The sequence below is a fragment of the Engystomops pustulosus genome, chromosome 2 (assembly GCF_040894005.1).
Source record: "Engystomops pustulosus chromosome 2, aEngPut4.maternal, whole genome shotgun sequence".
Taxonomy (NCBI): Eukaryota; Metazoa; Chordata; class Amphibia; order Anura; family Leptodactylidae; genus Engystomops; species Engystomops pustulosus.
In genome coordinates this window covers 249,356,112-249,383,226 of record NC_092412.1, presented here as the reverse complement: position 1 = coordinate 249,383,226, position 27,115 = coordinate 249,356,112, and the positions used below count along the sequence as shown (strand labels likewise).

The window sequence follows — 27,115 nt, the reverse complement described above, 5'->3', positions numbered from 1 at the left end:
GACCTGCAACAATTATACAGAGACTGTAGAGGACCTGCAAGAATTATACAGAGACTGTAGAGGACCTGCAACAATTATACAGAGACTGTAGAGGACCTGCAACAATTATACAGAGACTGTAGAGGACCTGCAACAATTATACAGAGACTGTAGAGGACCTGCAACAATTATACAGAGACTGTAGAGGACCTGCAACAATTATACAGAGACTGTAGAGGACCTGCAACAATTATACAGAGACTGTAGAGGACCTACAACAATTATACAGAGACTGTAGAGGACCTACAACAATTATACAGAGACTGTAGAGGACCTTCAACAATTATACAGTGACTGTAGAGGATCTGCAACAATTATACAGTGACTGTAGAGGACCTGCAACAATTATACAGAGACTGTAGAGGACCTGCAACAATTACAATGTGACTGTAGAGGACCTGCAACAATTATACAGAGACTGTAGAGGACCTTCAACAATTATACAGTGACTGTAGAGGACCTGCAACAATTATACAGAGACTGTAGAGGACCTGCAACAATTATACAGAGACTGTAGAGGACCTGCAACAATTATACAGAGACTGTAGAGGACCTGCAACAATTATACAGAGACTGTAGAGGACCTGCAACAATTATACAGTGACTGTAGAGGACCTGCAACAATTATACAGAGACTGTACAGGACCTGCAACAATTATACAGAGACTGTAGAGGACCTGCAACAATTATACAGTGACTGTAGAGGACCTGCAACAATTATACAGAGACTGTAGAGGACCTGCAACAATTACAATGTGACTGTAGAGGACCTGCAACAATTATACAGAGACTGTAGAGGACCTGCAACAATTATACAGTGACTGTAGAGGACCTGCAACAATTATACAGTGACTGTACAGGACCTGCAACAATTATACAGAGACTGCACAGGACCTGCAACAATTATACAGTGACTATAGAGGACCTGCAACAATTATACAGTGACTGTACAGGACCTGCAACAATTATACAGAGACTGCACAGGACCTGCAACAATTATACAGAGACTGTAGAGGACCTGCAACAATTATACAGAGACTGTAGAGGACCTGCAACAATTATACAGAGACTGTAGAGGACCTGTAACAATTACACTGTGACTGTAGAGGACCTGCAACAATTATACAGTGACTGTAGAGGACCTGCAACAATTATACAGAGACTGTAGAGGACCTGCAACAATTACACTGTGACTGTAGAGGACCTGCAACAATTATACAGAGACTGTAGAGGACCTGCAACAATTACACTGTGACTGTAGAGGACCTGCAACAATTATACAGAGACTGTAGAGGACCTGCAACAATTACACTGTGACTGTAGAGGACCTGCAACAATTATACAGAGACTGTAGAGGACCTGCAACAATTATACAGTGACTGTAGAGGACCTGCAACAATTATACAGAGACTGTAGAGGACCTGCAACAATTATACAGAGACTGTAGAGGACCTGCAACCTGGAACAATGGAACATTGACCTTAGAAGACCTGGAACATTGACACATGGGGGAAGATTTGTTGTACTCTGATCTGACTTTTCTGGTTGTATTTTAGTGGCCTTTTTCGCTAGAGTTCTCCTGGTTTGCGTCTAAATTGTCTTTGCATTTCTCCTGCTTCCAGATACTTGCGCCTATAAGGGCGCACATACATGCACAAAAACACACATGTCCCGACCATGCACAAGACAAGCACTGGTATGAGCAAAACTATGAGCAATATCCTGTATATTATAAAAAATATATTATATATTCTCAAAATATATTATTTTATCCATTTATCTATCCAATCATTTCTTAATAGTATTCAGTAACTTTTTATTTCTGGTGAAAAACCTCAAAAAAAAGATTAAATACTCAAAAAAACATTCAAAAAGTAAAAAAAAAAACCCATATAAAAAAAATCAAGTTTTGTTAAAATGCATAATTTTTTAAACTATTGTCTCCTTTTCTTTATCTCTTCATTTCTCGCATCCCCCCCCCCCCCCCTCCAGACATGGTCAGTTCAGTTCCTCCACCGTGTAGTTCCTCCGGTATTGATGAGGGGGGTCTATGTAGTGGGTGGTCCAGGGTGACGGGAGAATCCGGAATGTTCTATAGGTTTTTATACGTTGTATATCACACATGAGTCACATGTCTTATGGATTTCGGATGATTATTTAACCATCTATTTCCAGGAACCTGCTGGTGAAATGAGGAGAAGGAGAAGAAGATATTAGAGGGACGTCTCCTGCCGTCCTCCCGTCCTACAATCTGCAGCCTTGTCGCAGGATTTGGAAGCTGTCACTGTGTATTTTGGAGATGAGGATGGAAGGAGCGCTCCCACAATGTGCCGGATTATTTTTACATCTTTTTGGCATGTACGCCCATTGTTCTGTTCATTGAGCTCTTCCTAAAATGATTTCAGTCAGCGAGATGAGAATAACAGCAGGAAGGGAACAGAGCGAGAGAGAGGAAGAGACTCACAGGAGGAGAGGAGGACAAGGGCTTATTACTGCCGAGGGGAATCATAGCATCTATCTATCTATCTATCTCATATCTATCTATCTATCTCATATCTATCTATCTATCTATCTATCTATCTATCTATCTATCCATCATATCTATCTATCTCCTATCTATCTATCTATCTATCTATCTATCTATCTATCTATCTATCTATCTATCAATCTATCTCCTATCTATCTATCTATCTATCAATCTATCTCCTATCTATCTATCTATCTATCTATCTATCTATCTATCTCCTATCTATCTATCTATCCATCATATCTATCTATCTCCTATCTATCTATCTATCAATCTATCTCCTATCTATCTATCTATCTATCTATCAATCTATCTCCTATCTATCTATCTATCTATCTATCTATCTATCTATCTATCTATCTCATATCTATCTATCTATCTATCCCATATCTATCTATCTATCTCATATCTATCTCCTATCTATCTATCTATCTATCTATCTATATATCTATCTATCTATCTATCTATCTCATATCTATCAATCTATCTCATATCTATCTATCTATCTATCTATCTATCTCCTATCTATCTATCTATCTATCCATCATATCTATCTATCTCCTATCTATCTATCTATCAATCTATCTCCTATCTATCTATCTATCTATCAATCAATCTATCTCCTATCTATCTATCTATCTATCTATCTATCTATCTATCTATCTCATATCTATCTATCTATCTATCCCATATCTATCTATCTATCTCATATCTATCTCCTATCTATCTATCTATCTATATATCTATCTATCTATCTATCTCATATCTATCTATCTATCTATCTCATATCTATCTATCTATCTATCTATCTATCTATCTATCTATCTCATATCTATCCACTCATTTGTCCTTCCTTCTATCTCATATATTTCTATCTATTTCCTATAATACATTGGGGGGATCATAAGGCACCAGCATATGATTCAAACCCCTCGGCACCCACCAGATCTATCAGTAAGCTCAACCTGGGCCCAAACCTGTCACTATAACTAGTGCACAGGTGCATTTACACACAGGTGCTCATATACACAAGAGCCATTTCAGGACCTCTCAAGGTCCTCCAAAGGTCCTGAAACCACAGATTAAGAGCAGATAGAAGGGATATGTCCTACATTCCCCGTGAAGCTGATTCTAGTCACATGTAGAAAGTGATTCCAGACTTGTAGGGGCTATAATATTCATAAAGCCCAGGCCACATAATCCACCCCTGTATGAGGCTCAGGCCGGCATATAAATCCGATGGGGGTTATCCGCTAGGTGGTGCCTGGACCAGTTCTTGGATCAGGCTCTGGGTAGTCTGCAGGCATAGGCAGGCCCACTATGCCGCTGGGCACCTTCACACCCCTCCACACCCACTGGGCTAGGAGTGGGGGAAATACGCCCTGAAATAAGCTAAATCTCTGATAAATCCCCCCCCCCCCATTATCTCCATGTCAGTAATAACCCCCATCCCTCCTTACCGATACACTGGAGCCTGTTGAGGTAGATCCAAGGTCAAAGGAGTTGCCATCATTGTAGCCATAACCTGTGTGAGATAAAGGGGCATCCCACATTGTAAATGGGGTAGAATTATCCATACAGACTCATCCGTGCTGAACAACCACATGATCCCTGGAAGGTCATTCCTCCATGTCTTGTCCGTGGTCATTTTACCCCAGACCACGGCGGGCCACTCTCCTGCCTGGACCACGGGGTCCATGACTGCCTCAACTTACTTTGCCTTTCTGGTTCTGGCTCAGGAGTGTACGCGATGTTACGATGTCCCACCCCGTCTCTATCGATGGTCCACACATTGTTGTCAAACTTCTCTGGGGCTTTCCTAGAAGAGAAGAAAGTAATTGAAGATCTTTCATTAGAACATCCCAAGATAAATACTAACTAGAACATTCTATAGAAAATATATCCGCACTAGAACATTCTGTATAACATCAGTAGAAGATTTTGTATAACATCTATCTTCACCAGAACATTCTGTATAACATCTATCTTTAGTAGAACATTCTCTATAACATCTATCTTCCCCAGAACATTCCGTATAACATCTATCTTCAGTAGAACATTCCGTATAACATCTATCTTCCCCAGAACATTCTGTATAACATCTATCTTCACCAGGACATTCCGTATAACATCTATCTTCTGTAGAACGTTCCGTATAACATCTATCTTCACCAGGACATTCCGTATAACATCTATCTTCAGTAGAACATTCCGTATAACATCTATCTTCAGTAGAACATTCCGTATAACATCTATCTTCAGTAGAACATTCCGTATAACATCTATCTTCAGTAGAACATTCTGTATAACATGTATCTTCAGTAGAACATTCTCTATAACATCTATCTTCACCAGAACATTCTGTATAACATCTATCTTCACCAGAACATTCCGTATAACATCTATCTTCACCAGAACATTCTCTATAACATCTATCTTCACCAGAACATTCTCTATAACATCTATCTTCACCAGAACATTCTCTATAACATCTATCTTCAGTAGAACATTCTCTATAACATCTATCTTCACCAGAACATTCTCTATAACATCTATCTTCACCAGGACATTCCGTATAACATCTATCTTCAGTAGAACATTCTCTATAATATCTATCTTCAGTAGAACATTCTCTATAACATCTATCTTCACCAGAACATTCTCTATAACATCTATCTTCACCAGGACATTCCGTATAACATCTATCTTCACCAGAACATTCTGTATAACATCTATCTTCAGTAGAACGTTCCGTATAACATCTATCTTCAGTAGAACGTTCCGTATAACATCTATCTTCTGTAGAACGTTCCATATAACATCTATCTTCACCGCTGTTGGCTCTTTTAATGGCTCTGCAAACTCTACACTGCAATAATGTGAACCCCCAAATTGCTCTTCGCCTCATGAATAACATCACCTAATATTCACTATATGGAGTGTAAATGACAGCGCAGGGATTGGGCGGAGGGTGATAGATGACTTACCACGCATCACTCTGATAGCCGCTCTCTGTGAAGAGGAGGGAGACAATGTCAGGAGAGCAGTAAAATGTATGGAAATAATAATGTATCTAAATAGTCAGAACAGCGCGTTATAGGGCGATGATGGAGGCGGCACAAGCCCCGCGGAAAGATAGAAGCCCCATAAATCACCGGCAGCCAAATATTTACACCACGCGTTTCCCTCAAATGTTACACGCCCAGGGATAGAACCGCCGCGCCGCGGGATCCATAAAACTTCTATTTTTGGCTCCGGCAGAGTCGCTATATTTTACTCTGCGAAGGAAAATCACTGGCGACCTTATACAGATCCGCGTATCTCAGCTTCACGGAACTTTCTATACAGGAGGGGGATTCATGAAAACTTTATTCTGTAGCAATATATTTGGGACAATAAGTGTCATCACAAGTAATGTCATTCAAAATAAATTCAATACCCAATCTATCAAACAGGCACCAGACCAGACTAATAGAGACCCAAGACCTTACCCCCTGAATGACAGACCCCAGGACACAACCCCAAACTAGACGTAGACCCCCCTAAACAAAGACAAACCCAACATTAGAAATGCTTAACTAAAATAAACCCAAGTAAATACATAAAGACCTCAGATCTCCTATATAGCACACAGGGCCGGATTAAGGGTGGTGGGGGCCCCTGGGCGCAAACTGGTGGGGGCCCTTCCAACAATGCTTTTGGAGGTATATAGCCTGCAGCCCCCTGTAGTATATAGCCTGCCAGCCCCCTGTAGTATGTAGCCTTCCAGTCCCCTGTAGAAAATGGCGATCTCGGCGATCTCCCCCAGCAAAGGCAGCTGTGTCTCACTGACACAGCTGACATCCTAGACCCCTATGTGCGTTACGGGCGGCCACGGGCCAATGCGCATTGCACACAGAGACAGTCTGTCTGAAACTGGTGGGGGCCCCTTAAAAAGTGAAAGTGGTGGGGGCCCCGGGGCTCGAGCCCCAGGAGCCCCTCCTTTAATCCGGCCCTGATAGCACATACCACAGGCAAAATCCCCTAAACTAGCAGACAGCAGATGAGACCCCAGAACCAATCCCCTAAACTTACACACACCCCCAGATGAGACCCAAGACCAAAGTATCTAAATTTACAGAGTATACCCAATACCCATTGACTAAAACAGAGCGAAAAAAATGAAGCCCCCAGACTAATTAAGACCCCAGACCCATGATGATAGGAAGATAGATAGATATATAGATAGGAGATAGATAGATAGATAGATAGATAGGAGATAGATAGGAGATAGGTGATAGATAGATATGAGATAGATAGATAGATAAGAGAGAGATAGAGAGAGATTAGAGATAGATAGATATGAGATAGATAGAAAGATAGATAGATAGATAGATAGATAGGAGAGAGAGAGATAGATAGATAGATAGATATGAGATAGATAGACATGCGATAGATAGAAAGATAGATAGATAGATAGATAGATAGATAGATAGATAGATAGGAGAGAGAGAGATAGATAGATAGATAGATATGAGATAGATAATAAAGACCCCAGACACATGATGATAGGAAGATAGATAGATATATAGATAGGAGATAGATAGATAGATAGATAGATAGATAGATAGATAGATAGATAGATAGATATGAGATAGATAGATAGATAGATAGATAGATAGATAGGAGATAGATAGGAGATAGGTGATAGATAGATATGAGATAGATAGATATGAGATAGATACATAGATAGATAGATAGATAGATAGATAGAGAGATAGATAGATATGAGATAGATAGATAGATAGATAGATAGATAGATAGGAGATAGATAGATATGAGATAGATAGATAGATAGATAGAGAGATAGATAGGAGAGAGATAGAGAGAGAGATAGGAGATAGATAGATAGATAGATAGATAGATAGATAGATAGGAGATAGATAGATAGATATTGATGGATATGTCATTGTACTTTGCTGTGGATTCTCTATTTACCTCTTTTCCTTTTCCTCCTTTTGCAGCAGATTACGATCAGTAAGATAATGACAAGCAGGAGCAGGAGACCCCCAAAAGACACAAAGACTGCAATGAGAATGATGGCCGCCCGAGACAGTGATGAGCCGCCCCCTACAAGAGACAAGAATCCCATAAAAGTGTCATGTTCTGGATAACACACAGTGTCACATCTGTGTAGGATTCTGATGATCTGATGTCTTGTCCTATCTTTGGGTATATTCGAGAACAGACTATTCAGTGTTATATGGTACAAAAGACGCTTGTGGTCACATTTTCTGTCCCTGAACACTTGGGAGGGACCTCGTAAAAGGGTCTTGATGTGTTATCTTGACTATTTAGGGTATACTCCCACAAGTAAGCATGACCTTGTTTGGAGGTATGGACCACCTGGCCTGCTGTGGTCAGAATGCAGGAGGCCACCAGGTGGGCCACCAAAGAGAGAGCGTATAAAGTTCAAAAACATCAAGACAGACAAAGGGGCTCATTTACTTAACCGGTCCAGTCCGATGCGGCGCGTTGTCCGATGTGGATTCGAGTTCTGCCGGGATTCACTAAGGTCGTGCGCTCAATATCCAGTAGGTGTCCGCCGGAGTTCACCTGCTTCTTCTCGGTGCATGTAAGTGCTTGATCTTGCGACACATTTAGTTTTTTAAATTCCACCGTTTTTCCGAATCCATCAGGCTGTCCGACGGCCACGCTCCCCCCACATTTCTGTTATGCCAAAATACTATTGTGTGTGCCAAAATCCAGGTGGAATTCGGCCCAAAACTGAAAAATTCGGGGGAAACCCGACGAAAGTGCCCTTAGTAAATGAGCCCCAATAATGTGTGAAAAGCAAGGGAGAAAGATACGACCTTTGTGAATGCCGGCAGACCCAAATCCTCGTCGGAGAACTCTCTGCGGGATCACCACAGGACCGGGTAAGTAAATGAGCCCCATTAGATGTTGTGAGGCTCCTAACTAGTTCTCATTGCTGAGACCAGTAGTAAGAGTTGGGTGGTCACCCCAAAGAACATGCAGGACTTTGTCAAGCTTTCTATTCTTAGATGGGAAGATGCTTTGGCCTACACCATCATCACCAGAACGTGCCTCCTCTCCACACTTACCTGGACTCTGTTCCCTTACTGTTATGTTGACCGTGGATGACTGTGGTTGAGGCAGTGTCTGTACCGTGGCCAAACAGGTCAAGCTCAGATCTGTTTCTGGGTTAATTCGAAAACTGCTTAGTGCCGTCACAAAGTCATTGGCATCGGTGGTATATGAAGTGGAGTAATATATAGTGTCTGCCAGGGTGTTATTTATCTGCCAGGTGATGCTCGGCGCTGGATACCACTGCTCCGCTCGGCACGTCACGCTGACCGTGGAGTTCGGCGTCACAATGACATTTCCACCTGTGATTTGAACCGAGCCCTTCACTGTAGAGAAGATGAAGGTTGAGTTAGAACCCATGGATGGACCATGGTTACAGTAGAGGCACACTCTGCCTGGTTCCTGACAAATCATGAACTTTTTATGAAGATACATGGAGCTGGCAACCACAGATGACCCAACTCCCTGTCCATTGGCTTAGTCATCCACTTACTCTACATGAAGTCCAGACCTAGGTGGTACGAGGAGGTATGTACGATAGTATATAATATACCTACCCTGAACCGACAGATAGGCCTCCTGAAACGAGGCGGAGAAGCTGCTGCACTGGACTGTTCCTGAGTTACTTTTGTTGACGTTGACGATTGTTATCTCCGTGGTAAAGGCCCCGGTGATGGAGTTGGTGCTGTTCTGTGTGACGATGGTGTAACCGGGGCTCACCGTGGTCTCACTAGGGGTAATAGTGACAATGAAGACGTTCTTAAGATACCAGGAGATACTTCTCCATCCGGAAGCCACTGTACACAGGAAGGTGGCATTGGACCCAGTGAGCACGGTAACATTTTGGGGACCATCAAGGATGTTTGCGCATGACCCATAATCTGCAAAATGAGACAAAATGACCTTGGATGGAAACTTTTTACAAGGACTTTTAAATTAGTCAGCCTGATTTGTCATAAACTTAAAATCTAATTACAGAATTTAAACACTAGATGGCACTATAGAGCATTGTATCAGATGTATCTTGCTGAATTTGACTTACACTCCAAGTGGTCTGGCATGGTATTGCAGGACACCAGATTTTGGTAGCAGACCACACCAGAGGGGCATAATTTATGGGAATATAATTGTATCCGTCAGAACTTGGTCCTAGTGCTGGAAGGGCCTTAGGGCTAAATATTAAGACAAAGTAAATTTTGTATTACACTTCAGCAAATAGAACATCTGAAACATGGTGGGCACTGCTGAAGAGAAGGGTCCTGTGCAGTGGAACCTCAACATCCATATTAGGAGATATAAGGATATGCAGTTTGGCCTGGTTATATCATGTGGTCCTTATAATAGCAACATGTGCCCTGTATCCAAGCCACATGTGGCACTTTACTGTATGTTACAGAGCGCCCCCTGGAGGCAGCTGCAGGTAGTTGCTAGAAAAGTGCCGCAACAGAACCATCAACTAATAAAGTTTTTCTACTTGACTTCTATTAAATTTTATTGATTGATTTCTGCATTACCAAATGTCAACATTTTGCAATTTTTTCCCACTGTCATAAAATTCTCATTTTCCTTGTTTTTCGGTTTTACTTTTTATATTTTTCACTGTCAAAGCTTCAGCATTTAGCACAATGTCAAGCTGTCAAATTTCTATTTCCTGGAGGGACAGGAGGGCGAAGCTCAGAATGATCCTAATATATCAAAGTCCAAAAATAATAAAAGACAGGAAAGCCAATGGTTATTGTATTCTCGGGTCACTTTACTAGGATTCACGGGTAAGATGATGCTTAAAGGGCTGGAATTTGGAAGTAATAAAACTAAAATAGTGAAGCAACAACACAAATATACTTTTTTGTGGCCTTTATGTAAATGTATGTGGCTCCATGGTAACACACAGCAAACTAGAAGAAAATGTGTTTAAGAAATAGTAAGCAGCTACTGCCTATGTGTAAGACTATAAGTACTACAATACTTCCCCCTATATGTAAGAATATAACTACTATAATACTGCCCCCTATGTACAGGAATATAACTACTATAATACTGCCCCCCATGTACAAGAATATAACTACTATAATACTGCCCCCTATGTACAAGAATATAACTACTATAATACTGCCCCCTATGTACAAGAATATAACTACTATAATACTGCCTCCTATGTACAAGAATATAACTACTATAATACTGCTCCCTATGTACAGGAATATAACTACTATAATACTGCCCCCTATGTACAGGAATATAACTACTATAATACTGCCTCCTATGTAAAAGAATATAACTACTATAATACTGCCTCCTATGTACAAGACTATAACTACTATAATACTGCCCCCTATGTACAGGAATATAACTACTATAATACTGCCCCTATGTACAGGAATATAACTACTATAATTCTGCCCCCTATGTACAAGAATATAACTACTATAATACTGCCTCCTATGTACAGGAATATAACTACTATAATACTGCCCCCTATGTACAGGAATATAACTACTATAATACTGCTCCCTATGTACAGGGATATAACTACTATAATACTGCCCCCTATGTACAGGAATATAACTACTATAATACTGCCCCTATGTACAGGAATATAGCTACTATAATACTGCCCCCTATGTACAGGAATATAACTACTATAATACTGCCTCCTATGTACAAGAATATAACTACTATAATACTGCCCCCTATGTACAAGAATATAACTACTATAATACTGCCCCTATGTACAAGAATATAACTACTATAATACTGCCCCCTATGTACAAGAATATAACTACTATAATACTGCCCCCTATGTACAAGAATATAACTACTATAATACTGCCCCCTATGTACAAGAATATAACTACTATACTACTGCCCCCTATGTACAAGAATATAACTACTATAATACTGCCTCCTATGTACAGGAATATAACTACTATAATACTGCCCCTATGTACAAGAATATAACTACTATAATACTGCTCCCTATGTACAAGAATATAACTACTATAATACTGCCTCCTATGTACAAGAATATAACTACTATAATACTGCCCTCTATGTACAGGGATATAACTACTATAATACTGCCCCCTATGTACAAGAATATAACTACTATAATACTGCCCCCTATGTACAAGAATATAACTACTATAATACTGCCCCTATGTACAAGAATATAACTACTATAATACTGCCCCTATGTACAAGAATATAACTACTATAATACTGCCCCCTATGTACAGGAATATAACTACTATAATATTGCCCCCTATGTACAAGACTATAACTACTATAATACTGCCCCCTTTGTACAATTGAAATAATTAATCTATGATCTGTGTTACCTTGTGTCAGGCACAGAATAATACTCCATATCAGGAGTGTTCTGTATCCATCCATTACTTTCACTACGTTCTCTCCTGGAAGTAGATTAAGAGGATAGTAATTTTCTATACACTGTATACACATTAAATTGATTAAATCAATTTCTACAAAGAAAAATATGAGTAATCAAATTTACTATAATTGTGTCAAATTGTGTAATACATCTGTAAAACCATACGAATCACAGGTACTGGTTCTAGAAAAAAAAAGTATAACACTTTTTGAATGTACAGATCCTCTATTATCAGGGCCGGCGTTAAGTGCTGGCCAATCGGGCATTTGCCCAGGGCCCCCTGTCCTAATGGGGCCCCTTCATTCAAAGTAACATAACAAACTCAGCTTTGCTTTTCTAGAACAAAGAGCTGGGTCTTCTGGTATGTCTGTACCTATCACATAGCCTGGAGGTAATGACCTTCCCAAGATCACAGGCCTGAAACTGGGCCAACATCCAAGGTTTTGCGGCACGGAATAGAGGAGTTCAGAATAATTGGTCATCTCCAGTTAAAATTACAAAGGTGATACAGATGGTGGAGGGCGATAGCGGGCAGCGTCTGTACGGGATGTGGATGTACTGATAATGAGGGGCAGCCGGGAGGAGGCACTAAACCCTTCACTTCTGCTTAGTCTCTAGAACTACTTAAAGGGGCGCTCTATTAAGAAAATACTGCTATCTGCCCCAATCATGTCACTCTGCGTTGATGATGGTGCCAGAAAAATACTATCGCAGCCAGAAGCAGATGCCATGAACGTAGGGGCTCTGCTGCCCACTAACACATCATCATGATACCGATAATCAATCACACATAACAAAAACTAATTTTAAGCTTAGTCTTCCCTGAAAAACAACCCCCAAGTTTAGAAACTTTGCCCCATTTGAGGGACAGTCCTGAGTAATGTGGGGCTATTAGAAGCGATGATCTGCCATGTATCTGTGATTGATTGCTATTGTTTTGCAGCAAACCAGAAAGTGAGATCACGTCAATATATACACAGAAACCTGGTGTTATGGAAACTATTACAATCCAGGGTAACACGTGTTTGGCCAGGTCATACAGTAGACTGTATTATCATCGGTGATATACTATGACCTACTCTACATTGAGTATCGAAATGAGCAGTGAAGTATATTAGTGATAGCAGGCGCCAGGGTGACGCAGAGTATTGATTCACCTACAAGTCACCTACTCACTGGATTCTCACACCCTTTTAGGCAGAATACCGAAATATGTGTGACCTCTGCATCACTGGTCAGCCAAGCCAAAGCAGAGATGAGCCACCACCTCTATGCAGGCTGTAGCTTCAATGGGTCTTCCAGAGCCAACATAATATCAATGACCATATTCTAGGGAAGCCCCACCCTTAACGTAGGCCCCATACACACAACACTTCCATGGTCCCCACTCAAACTTAGTCACTCTACCTATGAGGAACATCAAAGGATAGCTTTGACAGCTTTGAGTATTCATTTTTTATGTGGATGACCATAAACTTGGTCATGACTTCACAGAGGACGTCTGCTCTAGATGGGTGGATGACCATAAACATGGACATGACTTCACAGAGGAGGCCTGCTCTAGATGGGTGGATGATCATAAACTTGGTCATGACTTCACAGAGGACGTCTGCTCTAGATGGGTGGATGACCATAAACTTGGTCATGACTTCACAGAGGACACCTGCTCTAGATGGGTGGATAACCATAAACTTGGTCATGACTTCACAGAGGACACCTGTTCTAGATGGGTGGATGACCATAAACTTGGTCATGACTTCACAGAGGACGTCTGCTCTAGATGGGTGGATGACCATAAACATGGACATGACTTCACAGAGGACACCTGCTCTAGATGGGTGGATGACCATAAACATGGACATGACTTCACAGAGGACACCAGTCTAGATGGGTGGATGTCCATAAACTTGGTCATAACTTCACAGAGGACGCCTGCTCTAGATGGGTGGATGACCAAAAACTTGGCCATGACTTCATAGAGGACACCTGCTCTAGATGGGTGGATGACCATAAACTTGGTCATGTCTTCATAGAGGACACCTGCTCTAGATGGGTGGATGACCATAAACTCAGTAGTGACTTCACAGAGGACACCTGCTCTAGATGGGTGGATGACCATAAACTTGGTCATGTCTTCATAGAGGACACCCGCGCTAGATGGGTGGATGACCATAAACTTGGTCATGACTTCACAGAGGACGCCTGCTCTAGATGGGTGAATGACCATAAACTTGGTCATGACTTCACAAAGGACACCTGTTCTAGATGGGTGAATGACCATAAACTTGGTCATGACTTCACAGAGGACGCCTGCTCTAGATGGGTGAATGACCATAAACTTTGTCATGACTTCACAGAGGACACCTGTTCTAGATGGGTGGATGACCATAAACTTGGTCATGACTTCACAGAGAACACCTGTTCTAGATGGGTGGATGACCATAAACTTGATCGTGACTTCACAGAGGACGCCTGCTCTAGATGGGTGAATGACCATAAACTTGGTCATGACTTCACAGAGGACACCTGTTCTAGATGGATGGATGACCATAAACTTGGTCATGACTCCACAGAGGACACCTGTTCTAGATGGGTGGATGACCATAAACTTGATCATGACTTCACAGAGGACGCCTGCTCTAGATGGGTGAATGACCATAAACATGGTCATGACTTCACAGAGGACACCTGTTCTAGATGGGTGAATGACCATAAACTTGGTCATGACTTCACAGAGGACGCCTGCTCTAGATGGGTGAATGACCATAAACTTTGTCATGACTTCACAGAGGACACCTGTTCTAGATGGGTGGATGACCATAAACTTGGTCATGACTTCACAGAGGACACCTGTTCTAGATGGGTGGATGACCATAAACTTGATCATGACTTCACAGAGGACGCCTGCTCTAGATGGGTGGATGACCATAAACTTGGTCATGACTTCACAGAGGACACCTGTTCTAGATGGATGGATGACCATAAACTTGGTCATGACTCCACAGAGGACACCTGTTCTAGATGGGTGGATGACCATAAACTTGATCATGACTTCACAGAGGACGCCTGCTCTAGATGGGTGAATGACCATAAACATGGTCATGACTTCACAGAGGACACCTGTTCTAGATGGGTGGATGACCATAAACGTGGTCATGACTTCACAGAGGACACCTGTTCTAGATGGGTGGATGACCATAAACTTGGTCATGACTTCACAGAGGACGCCTGCTCTAGATGGGTGAATGACCATAAACTTGGTCATGACTTCACAGAGGACGTCTGCTCTAGATGGGTGGATGACCATAAACTTGGTCATGACTTCACAGAGGACACTTTCTCTAGATGGGTGGATGACCATAAACTTGGTCATGACTTCATAGTGGACGCCTGCTGTAAATGGGTGGATGACCATAAACATGGTCATGACCTCACAGAGGACGCCTGCTCTAGATGGGTGGATGACCATAAACATGGTCATGACCTCACAGAGGACGCCTGCTCTAGATGGGTGGATGACCATAAACTCGGTCATGACTTCACAGAGGACACCTCCTCTAGATGGGTGGATGACCATAAACATGGTCATGACTTCACAGAGGACACCTCCTCTAGATGGGTGGATGACCATAAACATGGACATGACTTCACAGAGGACGCCTCCTCTAGATGGGTGGATGACCATAAACATGGTCATGACTTCACAGAGGACACCTCCTCTAGATGGGTGGATGACCATAAACATGGTCATGACTTCACAGAGGACACCTCCTCTAGATGGGTGGATGACCATAAACATGGACATGACTTCACAGAGGACACCTCCTCTAGATGGGTGGATGACCATAAACATGGACATGACTTCACAGAGGACGCCTGCTCTAGATGGGTGGATGTCCATAAACTTGGTTTTGACTTCACAGAGGACACCTGCTCTAGATGGGTGGATGACCATAAACATGGTCATGACCTCACAGAGGACGCCTGCTCTAGATGGGTGGATGACCATAAACTCGGTCATGACTTCACAGAGGACACCTCCTCTAGATGGGTGGATGACCATAAACATGGTCATGACTTCACAGAGGACACCTCCTCTAGATGGGTGGATGACCATAAACATGGTCATGACTTCACAGAGGACACCTCCTCTAGATGGGGGGATGACCATAAACATGGACATGACTTCACAGAGGACACCTCCTCTAGATGGGTAGATGACCATAAACATGGACATGACTTCACAGAGGACGCCTGCTCTAGATGGGTGGATGACCATAAACATGGACATGACTTCACAGAGGACACCTCCTCTAGATGGGTGGATGACCATAAACATGGACATGACTTCACAGAGGACACCTCCTCTAGATGGGTGGATGACCATAAACATGGTCATGACTTCACAGAGGACACCTCCTCTAGATGGGTGGATGACCATAAACATGGACATGACTTCACAGAGGACACCTCCTCTAGATGGGTGTATGACCATAAACATGGACATAACTTCACAGAGGACGCCTGCTCTAGATGGGTGGATGACCATAAACTTGGTTTTGACTTCACAGAGGACACCTGCTCTAGATGGGTGGATGACCATAAACATGGACATGACTTCACAGAGGACGCCTGCTCTAGATGGGTGGATGACCATAAACTTGGTTTTGACTTCACAGAGGACGCCTGCTCTAGATGGGTGGATGTCCATAAACTTGGTTTTGACTTCACAGAGGACACCTGCTCTAGATGGGTGGATGACCATAAACTTGGTCATGACCTGATAAAGGACGTCTGCTCTAGATGGGTGGATGACCATAAACTTGGTCATGACTTCACAGAGGACGCCTGCTCTAGATGGGTGGATGACCATAAACTTGGTCATGACCTGATAAAGGATGCCTGCTCTAGATGGGTAGATGACCATAAAGTTGATCATGACTTCACAGAGGACGTCTGCCTAGCTGTCAATAGAGGATGTGGATCAACTGGTAATTGGAGAGTGGAAGATGAGGAAGAACAGACCTTTCAAAAATTAATCTGTAGATAGGAAGATAAATATACCTAGTACTAAAGCAGAGGACAGAGAGTGTAGCCAAAAAGGTGGAGGTCACGGTTGAGACATCATGGTAGAAGATCAGAATTAGTAAACCAGGAGATTAGGTCAGAAGACAAGCCAGGTCAAAAGCCAAGAAATATGGATATATAAACCATCGGAAGATATAGAGGAGTCCTCATGGGTCTTGGTTGGAGATTAGGGGTACTGGTATTTGCTAGAGGTCCTATGAACTATAAGAACTAGGAGAACAGGGAAGATATCAGATGTCCATGAGCATGTGATCTATATGTTGAAGAATAGCAGGACACCAGGTATTACAACCCTAAAGGCTAGACAGGGTAGAGGGAAGTTGGACACAGAGACCCCGAAGAAGGACTTTTTGAGTAGGTTCTTCAGGCTATTGATGAAACCTTAAAGAACGTGGACATCACAATTACATTTTCTTCAGTCAGTAGGCCTGTATAGCAGACGTAATGGTGTTTCTTGCCCTTGAGCTCTGCTACATAATGAAGAATTAAAAATTTACGAGCCCCTGTCACCACAACAAGAAAAATCCTCATGTTCCCTGGTGTTGTAGAAGTATTAGATGAAGTCAGAAATGCTCAGTTTGGGTCTTTGACTCTGCAGCATTTCTAAAAATATCCAGTCTTTCTTTATTACTGCAGAGTTGAAGGGTCCATCATGTAAGGACCTGAAGAAATGCAGCTCCCGTTCCCCTCTCGCAGCATCCCCTATCTCTCACACGTCTTAAGGTGGGATGACTGCTGCTGCTTACCCCATCATGCTCTTCAAGGAGAAAGTCAGCTTTTTATTTTGGGGAGCCGGAGAGCTGCAGCTCCCTATTCTCTCTCACAGCACCTCATACACAGAATAAGGTGGGGAGATGCCATCTAACCCCCACCCCTGTTAGAAGCAACAGAGATCAGCTCCCCATCCCCTCTCACAGCATTGTACACACAGCATAGAGTGCGAAGATGCCATCTACATCTTCTTGCCAACTATTTACAGTCCCTTCTTGGTATAGAGTATCAGAGCTGCAGCTCCCCATCCCCTCTCACAGCATTATACACATAGCATAGGGTGGAAAGATGCCAGCTACATCTCATCACCAATTCTTTGCAGTCCCTTCTTGGTATGGAGTATCAGAGCTGCAGCTCCCCATCCCCTCTCACAGTATGTAACACACAGCAATGAGCTGCTTGTGTAATCCATGGACAAGACTTCTCCAGGGGTAGATATTTTTGTAGCAGTTTTTTTCTAATTGAGAAACAATTCACATACAAACAAATTAATAAAGTAAACCAGACAATCCCTTTAAAAACTTTTGTTTTCTTCTTCACATAACCAGATTGTGTATAAAAATTATAAATTGGTGGTGAGGTAAGAGGAACCGGCTGTAAGAGAAACCAAAAGGTCTCACGCTTTTGAGGTGAAGGGAAAATATTGTTACTGTGTATTGCCAATTACTACAAGTTAACCTCTCAGATTCCGTGGTCAAGTTTTAAGGACATCTACCACCAGAATGAAAGACTATATGCAAATGAGCCTGAAGGATTCCTGGCTTCATATGTGTTAATGGAGCCTGGAGCCCCTCAGGCTCATTTGCATACCGTCTTTCATCTTGGTGGTAGATGTTCTTTAAATGAACACAGTGGGGCTCATTTACTTACCCGGTCCTGTCGTGATCCAGCGGCGCGTTCTCCGACGAGGATTCGGGTTCTGCCGGGATTCACTAAGATCGTGCGGCCGATGTCCAACGGATGTCGCTGCTGTGCCGAGATCCGTCGGAGTTCACCAACCTATTCCCGGTATATGTGAGTGATTGATTTTGCGACACAAATCGTTTTTTAAATTCCGAGTTTTTTCCGTATCCGTCGGGTTTTTCCGTTGGCCACACCCCCCATTTCTGTCGCGTGAAAGCAGTTGCCGACGCGCCACAATCCGATCGTGTGCGCCGAAATCCAGGGGCAATTCGGCACAAATCGGAAAAATACAGGAAACCCAACGAAAATGCGCAATTCAGACCCTTAGCAAATGACCCCCAGTGACACATTTTTAACAATTGAACAAATTGTTAGACTTTATCGTTGATGTATAGCATCCCAAACAAGAGAATGTTATAGGGTGTGCCAAACTAGGCAGTTCCCTAGGGACAGACTAAAATGATCATAGACACCTTCACTGCCCTACATCATCAAGATGTATACAATTAACTCATTCATTGCCTCATTCACTGGCAGGTATAATCATTAACCCCATCACTGCCTGGTTATTACTTGACAGGTGTTTGGTATAAAGATTCAGATAAAGAAATTCACAAGTATACGAGTACATGACAGCATTTTCTGTAGTCATTACTGTATACAATGGTAGAAGGAATATATATAGGTATATAAGGGATATGAAGGTCAAAGGAGACGAGACTGGAAAAAAAAAAGTGGGATTATGTCGCCACCTGGTGATAAAGCGGAAAATAGTGACAACAAGTTCATTCTTTTTTGCCTTTAAAGATTTCAATTGCATTAAATTTGTGTATTTTAAAAAAAGTTTTGAAAGTGGCGAAAATACTGAAGCTCAAGGTATTTTTGGTTCACAATGTATGAAAACAAATGGTAGATTTCCTTTAACCCCTTATCACCGACACTAGTTTTCAGCTCAATGACCAGACTCGATTTTTCAAATCTGCCCTGTGTCACGATAATTGGTTATAACTTCGGAACGCTTTAACATATCCGGGTGATTTTGAGAATGTTTTCTCGTGACACATTGTACTTCATGTTAGTTATAAAATTTAAGTGATAAGTTTTGCATTTCGTTCTGAAAAAAAGTGAAAATTTGGCAAAAGTTTGTAAAAATTCTTCATTTTCCAAGTTTGAAATGTTCTGGTTTCCAGACAGGATGTAAAACTACCCAAAAAGTTTGATAATTAACATTTACAGAATATCTGCTTTATGTTGGGATGATATTTTATGCTTCAGGTCATTTTTCTAGGATGTTATGAGGCGCAGAACTTTAGGTGCGATTTTTCTTATTTTCATGAAAATTGCCATAACTCACATTTTGAGGGACAACTCGTCTTTCAAGTGACTTTGAGAGGCCTAAATAATAGTAACACCCCATAAATTACCCCACTACAGAAAGTTCACCCCTCAACATATGTAAAACAACTTCTATTAAGTCTATTAACCCTTTAAGTGTTTCACATGGGTTAAAAAATATGGACCTGCGATTTAGAAACTATGGAATTTTTTTTGGAAAATACATTGATTTAGGCCAAAACTGACATTTTCAGAATAAATTAAATGATGAAACGCACTGCAACGCTTGATGCCCAATTCCTCCCGAGTTTACTGATACCCCATATGTGGTGGTGACTGCTGTACGGACGCACGGCAGGGAAGCAGCGCCATAAACAGCAGATTTGTATTGTCACATTGTACAACGTATAAATTTTTATTTTTTTTGGTAATGCGATCATATGAGGCTTATTATGTACGGGATGAGATACAATGTATAGATAATTTATTTTGGGAGTCTAAAGCTTATTCTTGAGATTTTATTAACTATTTCAAGGGGGACACAAACAAAATCATCAATTTTTATTTTGGATTTTTAGCATTTTTTTCCCCCCGCTCACTGTAACGTAAAAATAATATTTTATCTTTATTCTCTGGTTCACTACGATTGCGGTGATACCTCATTTATATAGTTTTTCTTATTTTTGCTTAATTTTCCTGAGCAAAACCAATATTGGAGAAAATCGCATTGTTTTTACTATTGACAACTTTTCAGGGCCATAACTTCTGTATTTTTCTGTTGTCAGATCTGGATGAGGGCTTATTTTTTGCGAAAACAGTTGTTCTTTTCAGTCGTATCATATTAGGGAACGTAACTTTTTTTGATCACTTTTTAGAACATTTTTTGTGACAGTGTTTGATGAAAAATTGTATATTATGGGAAGTTTTTGGAGTTTTTTTTTTACGTAGTTCACCGAGCGGGTTCAATATTGATTTAGATTTATTGTACAGATTAATACGGACGCGGTGATACCAAATATGTACGTGTTTTTGTATTTTATTTACTTTATTTGCATTTTATGTGTTACTGGGGAGATTATGGGACTTTTATTTTATTTATTTATTTAATTATATTATAAAAAGATTTAATTTTTTAAAAAACTTTTTTACATTTTCTACTTCTTGGCTTGAATAAGCGATCATCCGATCGCTTATTCAAGCCTTTACACTGCAATACACTTGTATTGCAGTGTATACTGTAAGTAACTGAGCATGCCGAGCATGCTCAGTTACACACAGCCGGGTCCTGCCAGGAGGCGGAACCCGGCACAGAGAGGAGCCGACAGCCGCGGGTCACTCGTCGGAACCCGGGGCTGAGGCAGGAGGGATCGGATCCCCTGGTAAGCACACCAGGGGGGTCCGATCCACGGGGGACACACTTGCACGCCGTGGTCATGCTTGACAGCAGAAAACTCAAGGTTTAGTCCACTAGCTTAGTCCGAAATGGCTGATAACATAGAACAATAGATTCTTCTCCATAGAATATACTGTGACATGAACACCTCTTAACCATCTAGGATACTGAATCTAGCAGGGGTCATGTGACCCGTATTCGTAATGTGGTCTATATATATTTTTATTGCCCGCAATAAACCTGAAGGGTTTTGTCAGGATCAGACTGTTTGATTTTATTGATCTCATAACTTCCTCAGTGACATTTACTGCCTGCCACAAGCTACGAGGCGGCCAATATCCTCAGGTATGAAATAACGGAACGTACTGGACGTCGCAGGATGGATGAAGCCGAGGGGAAGAATGGGAGAACATGGGGGGCAGGGGATTGTCCATCAGAAATCACTTCTTCCCTTTCCTCTATCACACGGAGCGGCTCTCGTTACAGTGTTTCCTATATAATGGTAAGGACTCTAGAAGTTGTTTTCAGGAAGTAGAATATCCAATAATGGAGAGAAATATTTACTACCTTCATATCAGGAGAACGTGGAGTCATACAAGGGCTTGTCAGGAATGTACAGGAAGATTATATAAGGCTCAATCAGATAATTTAGTTTAGAAAATCTCATGGACGCACATCCTGCTAATACGGAATTCTAAATTCCATGCCCGGAGCAGTTATAAATGGCGCCTCCTGCTCCGGAGGACCGGACCTGCATTACACATACAACACATTCATGTGAATGGACATTGTGCAGTTCTTACCGTAATCTTTCCATACATTTCTTGGTCTTCTAATCACCTTCCTGGTATTGGACAGCACAAGAGTAAATATTTGCTATTCTTGGATGTCTAGAGGGATTTCGGGTGCCCTATGGGAGGGGGGGGGGCATCCTTAGTGGTTTAGGATTGTATAGAGGCTAATATTGGCGGTAAACTTGATTGACTGGGATATTCAAGGAGATCATGTTCACATCCTTCATAGATCCAATAATTGTATTATTATCCCTGGTGGTCTAGGGTGGTAAAGCGGATAATGGTGATTTAAGGGTAATGATGGAATAAAGTAAATCATTCACTTAAGAGAAAAACTTTTTGGTGGTCCAGGATAATGTAGTTTATTCTAGTAGCCCAGGTGGTGTAGTGCAATCACAAGGTCAATGCTAGCGCTCCTAGTGCTCTCGTTTAGACCGGGTTTACTGCCAAGATCTCTGGTGGCTCACAGACGTTAGGAGCTTAATGCTCACCTGCCTGGTAGTCTGGTGCTTTGAAGGTTTTAAATTAGCACCCCTGGTGGTCTATATCAACCTTGTGATTGATCAGGGGCGTAACTAGGAGAGGCTGGGCCCCATAGCAGATTTCTATACGGGGCCCCCCTTCCCCATAAAAATATATACATATTTAGGCAGCATTCACATAACCGTGTGTCCGCCCGGCTATAGCCTGGCAGGCACAAGTCTGGCACGCTGGAGAGGAGGAGAGGCGATAGCGGCTCACCCCTCCCCTCTCCATAGAGAATGGAGCCGCATGGTCGTTCTTATGGCCATAGATAGTTCAGGCTCTATCTATTTTGCAGCCACAGCTCGAAACAGTGAGTACTCGTTGTGCTCACTGTACCGAGCCCAGGCGCTATAGACGCCTATGGGGGAAGTATATCCGGCAGCAAATTTGCAGTCAGATATACATCCCTCATGCGTTCCTATGAATGTATCTTTATACAGACATGTTTATACAATTACACACATTAATACACTCCTATTTATGTACATTTATATACTTATATACAAACACATACATTTCTACACTCGTATACTTGCACCTGTATACATACAAGTATACACTTATACACACACATTTATGCAGTATACACTGTACCATACACTTCTGCATATACATACAGACTATACACACATACAGCAAATACACACACATTCAGTACATACAGCATAAGCACACACATACGGGAAATACACACACATTCAGTATATACAGCATAAGCACACACATGCGGGAAATACACACACATTCAGTATATAGAACATATACATGCATACCATATACACAGCATATGCAAAAACACACATACATCATGTATGTGCATATATTTAAATGTGCACATATATATGCTTATATAAATATGTGCGTCTATAAATACAGTAGATGCATATGTACACATATACACAGTATATACTCAAGGAAAATACAAACAGCACACAAAAGTAGAGAGTAGCGGGTGCAAGCTCAATAGGACCAGGTCCTAGTTCCTTCAATATATAATCACGAAAACAGGCAGCACTCCAAGACGTCCAGCTTTAGGTGAAAAAGATGTTCTTCTTTATTCCATGATTGAAAAAGGCTCCTAGTGAGCCGAAACGTCGCCGTACTTTGTTGTATTTTTTAAACGTGGAATAAAGAAGAACATTTTTTTCAGCTAATGCTGGAGTGCTGCCTATTTTGGTGATTATACACAGTATATACATACATACACAGTATATACACACAGTATATACATACATACACAGTATATACACACAGTATATACACATATACACAGTATATACATACAGTATATACATATATACACAGTATATACACATATACACAGTATATACACATATACACAGTATATACACAGTATATACATACATACACAGTATATACACATACACACAGTATATACACAGTATATACATACATACACAGTATATACACATATACACAGTATATACACAGTATATACATACATAAACAGTATATACACACAGTATATACATATATACACAGTATATACACCATATATACATATATACACAGTCTATACACAGTATATACATACATACACAGTATATACACAGTATATACATACATACACAGTATATACACACAGTATATACATACATACACAGTATATACACACAGTATATACATATATACACAGTATATACACACAGTATATACATATATACACAGTATGTACACAGTATATACATATATACACAGTATATACACATATACACAGTATATACACAGTATATACATACATACACAGTATATACACATATACACAGTATATACACAGTATATACATACATACACAGTATATACACATATACACTGTATATACACAGTATATACATACATAAACAGTATATACACACAGTATATACATATATACACAGTATATACACCATATATACATATATACACAGTCTATACACAGTATATACATACATACACAGTATATACATACATACACAGTATATACACAGTATATACATAGTATATACATACATACACAGTATATACACAGTATATACACAGTATATACATACATACACAGTATATACATACATACACAGTATATACACAGTATATACATACATACACAGTATATACACAGTATATACATACATACACAGTATATACACTGTATATACATACATACACAGTATATACACAGTATATACATATATACACAGTATATACATACATACACAGTATATACACAGTACATACACAGTAGATATACATATATATATATATATATATATATATATACACATATATACATTTATACACAGTATATGCATATATACACATATACATAGTATATACACATATACACACAGATAAATAGGCAGGTGTTCTGGCGTGTAGGTGGGTGATCGGATCAGTGCTTGTTCGTCCGCAGGGAAGGAGTGGGGTTCGGACGGGGGCTTGATCGGCCGGGAGGGGGTCACACACTCTGGGGGAGTCGGGCGGGTGCCTGTTCCGCGGCGCGGGGGGCCTTTGCTTGTTCGGCCCTGGGGGGGAGGGGTAGATGGACGTGCACTGGAAGGAGTGGGGTTCGGACGGGGGCTTGATCGGCCGGGAGGGGGTCACACACTTTGGGGGAGTCGGGCGGGTGCCTGTTCCGCGGCGCGTGGGGCCTTTGCTTGTTCGGCCCTGGGGGGGTAGTTGGACGTGCGCTTGTTCGACCGCGCACGGGGGGTTGTTCGGGCGGGTGCTTGTAAGTCCGCCGGGGCGGGGGGTGTGTTAGTGGGGCGGTTGCTTGTTTGACCGCAGGATGGGGTTTTAGATTGGGCGGTAGAGTGGGGAGGAGGGGCATCCCTGCCAGCACGCAGGGGGATGGCTGGGGGGCAGACAGTCTCCTGTGCAGGGGGCGGACAGCTCACGGAGGGGGCGGCGGCTTCCGGAGGGGGTCAGTTTAGGAATGGACACAGAGGTAGGGGCCTGGGGGCACGATCCGGTAGGCAACGACACTGCAGGGACACACGGAGTCCGTGCATCCCGGGCCCCTTAACCTCCCGGGCCCCGTAGCAACCGCTACGGCTGCTATGGCGGTTGTTACGCCACTGTGATTGATATTATATCCCTGGTGGTCTACAGTAGTTAAGACGCTAATTCCAACATCCCTGTTGGTCTTGGACAGCAAAGAGAGTCTTTGCCTAGAGAAATTAAAATGTTGTCGGGGGTCCTGGGTGGGACAGAGGTTTAGTTAAACCTAAAACAGTTAAGAGGTTAATGCAACAATCCCTAGTGTTATGCTAATATCCCAGGTGGTCTAGAACTGTAAAAAGGTTAATGATAATATCCCTGGTGGTCTAGGGCATTATAGAGGCATATTCTAACATGCTTAGAGGAGTCAAGAAGTCAACACTGTTGTTGGGGGGATGTTGGGTTTTATGCTAATATCCCTGGTGGTCTAGAGCAGTTTAGAAGAGAAATGTTTGCTGGGGAGAACAGTATAGAGAATACTATGAACATTCCTGGTGGTCTAGTGTGATGCAAAGTTTTACAGTAACATCCTTTGTGGTCAAGGGGATGATGACATTTCTGTTAATTTCCCAGTTGGGCTATTGGGATGAGGAGGTTTCTGTTTATATCCCTGGTGATCCAGAGGATTATGAAGTTTATGTTAATATCCCTGGTGGCCTATGGGGTGGAAGATTTTTTATGCTTACCTCCTTGTGGTCTAGACTCGTATAGATTTGATAAGATGAACATCCCTGTGTGATTTTCTAGTTTTACTAGTAAACTTTTTCTCTGATAATCCAGAATATTTGATTATCCGACCTCTACCAGGTCTGGATTAACGGAATTTTACCTTATAAATTTTTTTACAAATTAAACCAGCAATAAAATTATAACATTCGCTGGTGTTTTTATTTCCTATATTGATTTTACAGAATGTTAAAAAAATCCCTTAAAAGATATAAAATCACATAAAAAACTACTTAAAAAAATGTAAAATAAACTACAGATTATTATGTTATAGTCCTTCCGCATGTGACTTCTTTATTACCTTATGCTCCGGAATATTCTCTTTCCATATAGAGGATGTGTCCTACTATCCATATACGTGAGGCCTCAGGGATCGGGCCGCCCTCTCACGCCGTGCTCGGGTCTGGACGCTTCATTCGCGGACACATTGGTCCAGGCGGGTCATTAATCCCCGATAATGAGCAGCAGAGATCCTGAATGTCAAGTTTGCTGTGAGACGGGCTGTGTCCCTGACTAATGGTTCTGGCGGTTTCGCTGAT

At 41.5% G+C, this 27,115-nt stretch overlaps 1 protein-coding gene across 4 annotated transcripts; it reads right to left on the bottom strand.

Annotated features, from left to right (window-relative positions):
• Positions 1-257: 257 nt before the first annotated feature.
• On the bottom strand, positions 258-27,115 carry IGSF5 (immunoglobulin superfamily member 5). 4 transcript variants are annotated; one of them, XM_072138790.1, is made up of 9 exons: positions 26,878-27,115; positions 11,992-12,066; positions 9,211-9,534; positions 8,671-8,979; positions 7,544-7,560; positions 5,554-5,578; positions 4,282-4,385; positions 4,027-4,091; positions 258-2,221 (listed from the first exon to the last, which is right to left on the bottom strand). In XM_072138790.1, the coding sequence occupies exons 2-9, from the start codon at positions 12,044-12,046 to the stop codon at positions 2,197-2,199; spliced, it is 924 nt and encodes a 307-aa protein (XP_071994891.1). In that variant the 5' UTR covers positions 12,047-12,066; positions 26,878-27,115; the 3' UTR covers positions 258-2,196. The 4 variants fall into 4 exon arrangements, with proteins under 4 accessions (XP_071994891.1, XP_071994892.1, XP_071994889.1 ...); XM_072138791.1 differs by having other exon boundaries at positions 258-2,218; XM_072138788.1 differs by having other exon boundaries at positions 7,544-7,675; positions 26,878-27,113.